The 6,607-nt window shown below is 37.4% G+C and overlaps 1 protein-coding gene across 3 annotated transcripts in view; it reads left to right on the forward strand.

The window, feature by feature from the left end:
- Positions 1-6,607, forward strand: part of LOC130253972 (signal recognition particle subunit SRP54) — a 34,174-nt gene extending 27,567 nt beyond the window's left edge. For 2 of the 3 annotated variants that reach the window (XM_056493071.1, XM_056493072.1), the window contains exons 3-5: positions 1,704-1,770; positions 3,469-3,566; positions 4,377-6,607. In XM_056493071.1, the coding sequence (XP_056349046.1) occupies positions 1,704-1,770; positions 3,469-3,566; positions 4,377-4,589 (378 nt within the window). In that variant the 3' untranslated portion in view covers positions 4,590-6,607. The remainder of the gene's footprint in view (positions 1-1,703; positions 1,771-3,468; positions 3,567-4,376) is intronic. The other variant, XM_056493073.1, reaches the window with a different exon arrangement.

The raw sequence follows: 6,607 nt of genomic DNA on the forward strand, positions 1-6,607 counted from the left end.
TGAACAAACTCCTCGTTAGCCTGTCTGCCAGCTGAGCACATAATCAATGAGCTGGAGGTGCTTTTGTGTGAGCAGGATAGCAGCTGGTTTTGCTTACACTCTTACCTTGGCAGGACATTTTCCATATCCACTGCCAAAAATATATAGCATCCGGCTTTTTGTCAGCCTGCCCAACTTGAGCTTCTGGCTTGACAGACAATTTCTTGCTTCACTGATTTGTAGAGACTATGCTTGGAAAGCACCAAAGTCTAGTAGCTTGTGTACATGCAGACTGAGGCTATACCAGGTAGTTTCTGTATTATTTACAATAATAATTGGTTGTTCCTGTCCAGATATCTGTTAAATAAGATCATAGGTAAAGGTTACTGTCTAACAGTTCTTAGTGGCAAGTTATAAAGACTTATGTAGCGGAGTAGAGCTAATGTGTTTTACTTAATAAAAGCTGACACTTTTAATTACTGTTTTCCAAAAGAAAAGTACTTCTACAGAGATCTTTTCTGGGGGGGAAATATGTGTCATAGTGCTTGCCTTGAATACAGCAACCTGTTAACTATAAACATGTTTTAATTCACTATGAAAGTTGAGTTTACCTATTCACAAAAGGCAAAGCCTACAATTTTTTCCCCATTAGCTTGGAATTAGCATTCCATTAGTTTGGAATCTGCTTTCCCCCTTTTCCTTTTTATTACATGGCTTTGTTTGTTTTTTTTGAACAGTGTGTTCCCTTGATGAAAAGCATAGCCTGCGCACACTCATTATTTTATAATTAATTAATTCTAAATCTTTAATATAGAATGTATATATCTATATATCGGTTTGTATGGAGGCTGTAGTAGCTGTGAATACACCTCTAGTCATGCAAGGAGCAATTCCTTTTCTTTGTCTTCCTGGACAGCCCTTCCTAAACAGTGTGTATCCCTCCACAGCAGCACTCAGTCCATTCACTGCATCTCTGGGATCCTGATGAGCTCCAGCCCCTGCAGCTGCACACATCTCCAATTTCTCACTCACATGTCCCATGTTATGTGTCCTGGTGTGCAGGCTCTTCAGAGATACTTCCCCTCTGCCATGCAAATGCTGGAGGTGACCCCAGCTGAGCCCTGGTTTATCCATGTTGTTTTCCTCGTGGTTCACATCAGCCCAGGGCTTTGTTTGGCAGCCTCTCCATCCCTCCCTCAGAGCTGCAGTAACTCCCCCCTCCCTCAGGGCTCCTGGTTTTGTTTTTCAGGTGTGATTTCAAGGGATAATTTCTACTTGGTTGTAAATGTTTTAAAGCAGCGTCTTCCTCAGAGGTTTGAAGGTTTGATTTGATTTTAAACAGTCTTTTGCAGTTTACTCATTATTGTAATGAAGGACTTTGTTACCTCGCTTCTCCTCTTGCCTGATAAAATTCAGAACGTTGTGGAAAGCTTTTTCTAGTCAGGGATTGAGTTGGCTGCTTGTCACTTCCCAAATCTGGAAGCAGGTAATAAAAAGAAGTGAAAGAAATTTTCCCAGAGGTAAATCATGGTTATATTTATACGTTACAGTGATACTTTGCTTCTCTTGTCTGGTCTACACTTATTGAAAGTAAAAACATTGTAGTAGCTGGAAAACAGAAAACATTTCAGGTCTTTCATCTTTAGCCATTTGAGGTTTTGCATGTGTTATTTTGTGCCATGACCATACAGCTGTACATACTCATACTACTCTTGTTCCTGCAGACAACACTCACATGGGGACCCTACTTGTGGTTTCACATGCTGCGAGTTGCCACATCAACCTTATCAGGTATTGCTTTATTTAATTTTTGGGTAAACCAGAAAGGGAATATTGAAACTCACAAAGTCATGTTGACAGACTGTAAATCGTCTTTGGGTTCTCCATGTTGTGTTTTCAGAAGTATGAATTGAACTGTATTTAATCTGTGGAGACATACTCTCCTAACTTAGGCACTTCTAAAATTTTTTTTTCAACCTTCAATAAGCCACTCTTGCATGGAAGAATGAACAGAAAATACTCTTTTGATGAACACTTTTTCCACTTTTTCTTCATATGGAGATAGACTGATATTGGCAAGGGAATATATTAGTTTTCTGTTAGATTTTGTATGGAATTATCTATTAGATTTTGTGTGATGTTACCTGAAAAGATTGCTGGCTGGTGTAACTAAACTGACAGTTTTTCTGAAGACAGCTAGAAAGTATCCCAAGAACACATTTAGTTGTGTGCTGTACAATGAACTTCTGAGGTTACAAAATAAACAGGACTATTGTCAAGGGTCTTAAACTCACTGCACACACATTTATTTGACTTGTGGACATCATAAAATTTTGCCAAGTTTTTGAAAATGCTTGTCATGATCTGTATTCTTTCCAAGGTGTGAAATATCTTTATTGGGTTTTTTCCACAAATATTATGGAGTTTCTGTCATTGTACACATAATTTTGAATATTTTTAAATTTTTTGGCACTCTGTTGTATTAGTTAACCTATCCTTATTTTTGGAAACAGTTTCTCTCTAATGTACAGTGTAATTATATTCCTTGACACATCTGTTCTTCTAATGCAAGGGTAGATATTGCTTTCCTTTTTTTAGAAGTCCTTTATGAATTTGAAGATCTGTCCTTTCTTCTTTGCACTTCAGTTTTGGCTCTTACATCTGCAGTTTGAACTGGTCTTTTGCACAGCACTCAGGATGCCAGGATTTCTATAAAATTAGTTACTGTGAATGTTCATTGAAGCAGTCAATGACTGACTTCTTTTTTCCCTGAAGATTATTAACTCATTCGCATCCTTGGGGCAGATCTACAATTTGAAGTGCAGAATATTTGACTTCTTGCTTGCCTTTACTCAACCAGTGTTATCTGTAGTCATCACCATGGTAAAGAAACTGACTGACACAAGCTTTCCCCTGTTCCATACTTTTGGCTGTGCACTACCTGTTTCAGCAAAGAAGCACTGAATGTAGTCTACAGCTTGAAAATTGAGACAGCTGAAACATAAATATTTTATTAATCCATTAGTATGCAACACAGAACATTGTTAAAACTGACTTGCAATATGCTTTTATCAGTAAATACTGTCTAGTTTGCTAATACCACTAGATTGAACTGCCAGTACATTTGGTACCCATGTACTTTTGTCTAACCTTAATTTTCAGTTAAAGTTCAGCTCAAGGCTTACTCTTTAACTGATTCCTTGCGAAACAAACTTAAGATTCAAAGCCGAAACTAGCAGAATTATGTATATTTTCATTGAATTTCATATTCTTCTCCTTTTGTTCATTCTTTATCCTAAAGAACAATTATTAGTATATTCAGCTAATAATTACCTACAAGGAGATTCACCTCACAGATTTTTATTTTGTGCACAAAGTAGGACTGCAGAAAACCATTCAGGAAAGATGGTGGTAATTTTTATAACAAAACTGCATTTAAGAATTTTCTTCTAGATACTAATCCTACGTAAACCTGTCTTTATTTTTTAGTGTGTGATTTCCTGGGGGAAAAGATTGCATCTGTTCTGGGAATAAGCACACCAAAATACCAATATGCCATTGATGAGTATTACAGAATGAAGAGAGAGGTATGTGTGTGAGCTAGGGTTCTTACACTCCTTTTCTCCCAGCTTGTCTTCCCTGGTATTCTAAAAATAAAATTTGTATTCTAGCATTAAAATGAAGCTTTAGGCCCTCAATTGCCTCCAGTTTTCACTTGATGCATGATTAACACTGTATTATCCATCAACCTTTTCTCTCCAGCTCCCCAGTCTTAGAAACAGGTGAGTCCTGACCTCTGCTCTGTTTCTTTTGTACAATGCACTTTCAAGTCAACACTGTGAGAAAGTTGGATGGACAGCTGCTGAACACTGTAAAGTGGTGGCTGCTAGCAACACTTTCCAACTCTAAAACTTGTTCAGCAGTGTCAAGGGTAAATTGAACTTGAGGTTACCATTTATTCTAAAGCATAACAGGGCAATACTGATAGGTAGCCAATGCTTTAGGCAAGAAAACCTAACCCTTAGTAATCTTCATTTAGAAGAGATGGAAAATATATTTAAGGCTTTATTACTTTTTTTTAATTGAGAGCTGAAAAAACTTTAGAGGAGGTGGATCTGTCACTATTGCTATTAACTAAAGCTGCTTATCTAGATAGGAGTCCTTTTTCCGTGTTTGTTTAACATGGTTTAATCCTTCACTTTTGGTGATTTTTTTTTTTTTCCCATTATGGGAGTTCTGGAATGTACCTCATCTTATGATCAACTACTGACTCTTTCCTAGTGGAACAAATGTGCTATTACCTTGTAATAGCAACTGGTATGCTCTTATGGAAAGACCTCAACTTAATCTAAGTAAGTGGTAAATAGTAGCGTATGAATCTGGTTATCTCTTTCTAGGCAGAAGAGGAGGAACAGGAAAACAAGATGTCAGAAGAAGCAGAAAAAAAGCATCAGGAACAGCAGAACAAGCCACAAGCAGAAGCTCCTGTCCAGACAGACCAGCCTGGAGCAACAGCATGCTCTTCATTCGTGAATGTAAACTTTGAAAATGAGGAAAATTGCCCGCCTGTTGTGGAAAATAAACAAGATGTAGTTCCTGTCCCTCCTTAAATGTAAAGCTCTGTATAATGTAGGAAATAAGAACTGTCAGGTGTCACAATCTGCCTATAAACAGGAAAAATAGGATTATGCTTGCTCAGTGAAATACAACTCCTACCATTCTTATTGATCAGGAGAGAGCTAGGCAATGTCTGTTCAGTCTGTCTGCCTAATAAAGGCTGGGGCATTCTGCCAAATTGGCACTTCAGTTAAAATGAAAATTGCACTACAAACATTTGGTCTAAAAATCAACATTTGAATGTGTGAGCTAATTTCTGTGTAAAGCAAGTAGAAATGTCTTTTCTTTGAATTGCTGTGACTCTAACACCTGTGGATTGCAGAGGCAGTGCTGTTTCCTACTTCTAAAACCTTGATTTGCACATTGTTTGCAACTCGGCTCTCTATGAATAGATTAATAGGAATTAATATCCTGTAACTCAAAAGTAATTATAATAGAGTCTTATTCCCCCTATTTATTGTCACTGTTGTATGCATGTATTTTTTTTTCTGTTGTTAACACAAAAGTGTTAGATTTAATGTTAATTAGATTAAAGAGTCCACTGACTTTTTTTTTAAGTAAAAAAAAACCCAACTTACCAGGAAGCTGTAAGTACCCTTAAGAACTTAATAACAAGTACCAGCACTCTTGGAGGCTGAGAGTGCTCAGCTGCTCCATTCAGTGCTGTTGCAAAGTTCAGAACTAACATCAGTGTAGGATGTTCTCACTCCAAGCCCAGGAATTAAGATATCTATGTGCTTGATGCATGTTCTCAGTGGTCCTGGGAAAGAAACTGAAGTCTTGCTAAATTATATTAAGTGCACTGGACACTCTGTGTAGTACCAGTCTAGAACTATGAACTTTTTTTGGACATCAATTACCCAAGTCTGTGTACTTGAGTAACCTAAACAAACTAGGTGTTGAATTGCCAGTAAGGGACGTTCCACTGCAGATGGTTTTCACCCTGTTAGCACAGAATACATAAATAACTAGAAACACAAAACCAAACTTAAAACTCTTTCCTTCTCTTAAATAAATATGTGTTGTGATACTGAACTTGAAACGACAGGAATTTTTATTTTTGTCTAAATGAAGTGCAGGTAGCTCCACATCTAATATCAATTAAGGTTAATTTACTGCAATGACTGTTGTACCTGTAGCTTGTAAAAGGTGAATTATTTACTTTGCAAGAATCAGATGTCATTGCCCCAGTCATTTTCTGCGGACAACTGTTGTAGGTAAAGGAGCAGAGAACCTGCACTAGTTACCATGTAGCACACCACTTCTGTCCTTGAGATTTCTAAAAAAAAAAAAGTTAAAAACCGTCCTCGGTGAAATTGGGTGGTTGAGTATCATGACATGTTCCTGGCCTTGCTCCCACTGCCAACTGAGGAGCCTGATGTGACACCGCAGGCTAGGTACCTTGGCTGTTCATTTCTGGAATTAATTACATATATCAGATGACCCTCTGTCTGGACTAATATTCTGTACAGCACAAACTCTTCCTCTCATCTGTCTGTACCTCTCCAGCACTACAGAAAATCAAAGGAGGAAGATTCAATCATCAGCTCTAATCCATCTGTTTTGATAGTCCATTCTTTTCTGAATTGTAAGACAGGGTGCTGACCACAGTGTAAAATCACTCCTTAGCCCTGAACATCTGCAAGGGAGAGCCTGATTCAACACCTGGGGAATACACAGAAAACCAGCTTACTAGGAGTTCTTATAGCATAAAGAAAGTTCTTATAAAGAAAACCTCAGATAGCTTGCATAATACCTTGACAGCTGAAGGATACTTTGCTTTTCTTCCAGTAAATTAATGTCATTCATTTTTTTTATCTTCTTTCCCTACTATTTGTTGTGTAACAAATGCTCTCACTGCCTTCTTTGTATAAAATACTGTATTACTCACTGTGCCTTAACTTAATCCTTCCTTTTTTTGCAAACTGTATGAAAGTGGTTACTTTCATATTGGTTTTTCTGTCAGTGCATTAATGGTTATTTTATATTTAATATAATTTTTGAAATGGAA

The sequence above is a fragment of the Oenanthe melanoleuca genome, chromosome 5, assembly GCF_029582105.1.
Source record: "Oenanthe melanoleuca isolate GR-GAL-2019-014 chromosome 5, OMel1.0, whole genome shotgun sequence".
Classification (NCBI taxonomy): domain Eukaryota; kingdom Metazoa; phylum Chordata; class Aves; order Passeriformes; family Muscicapidae; genus Oenanthe; species Oenanthe melanoleuca.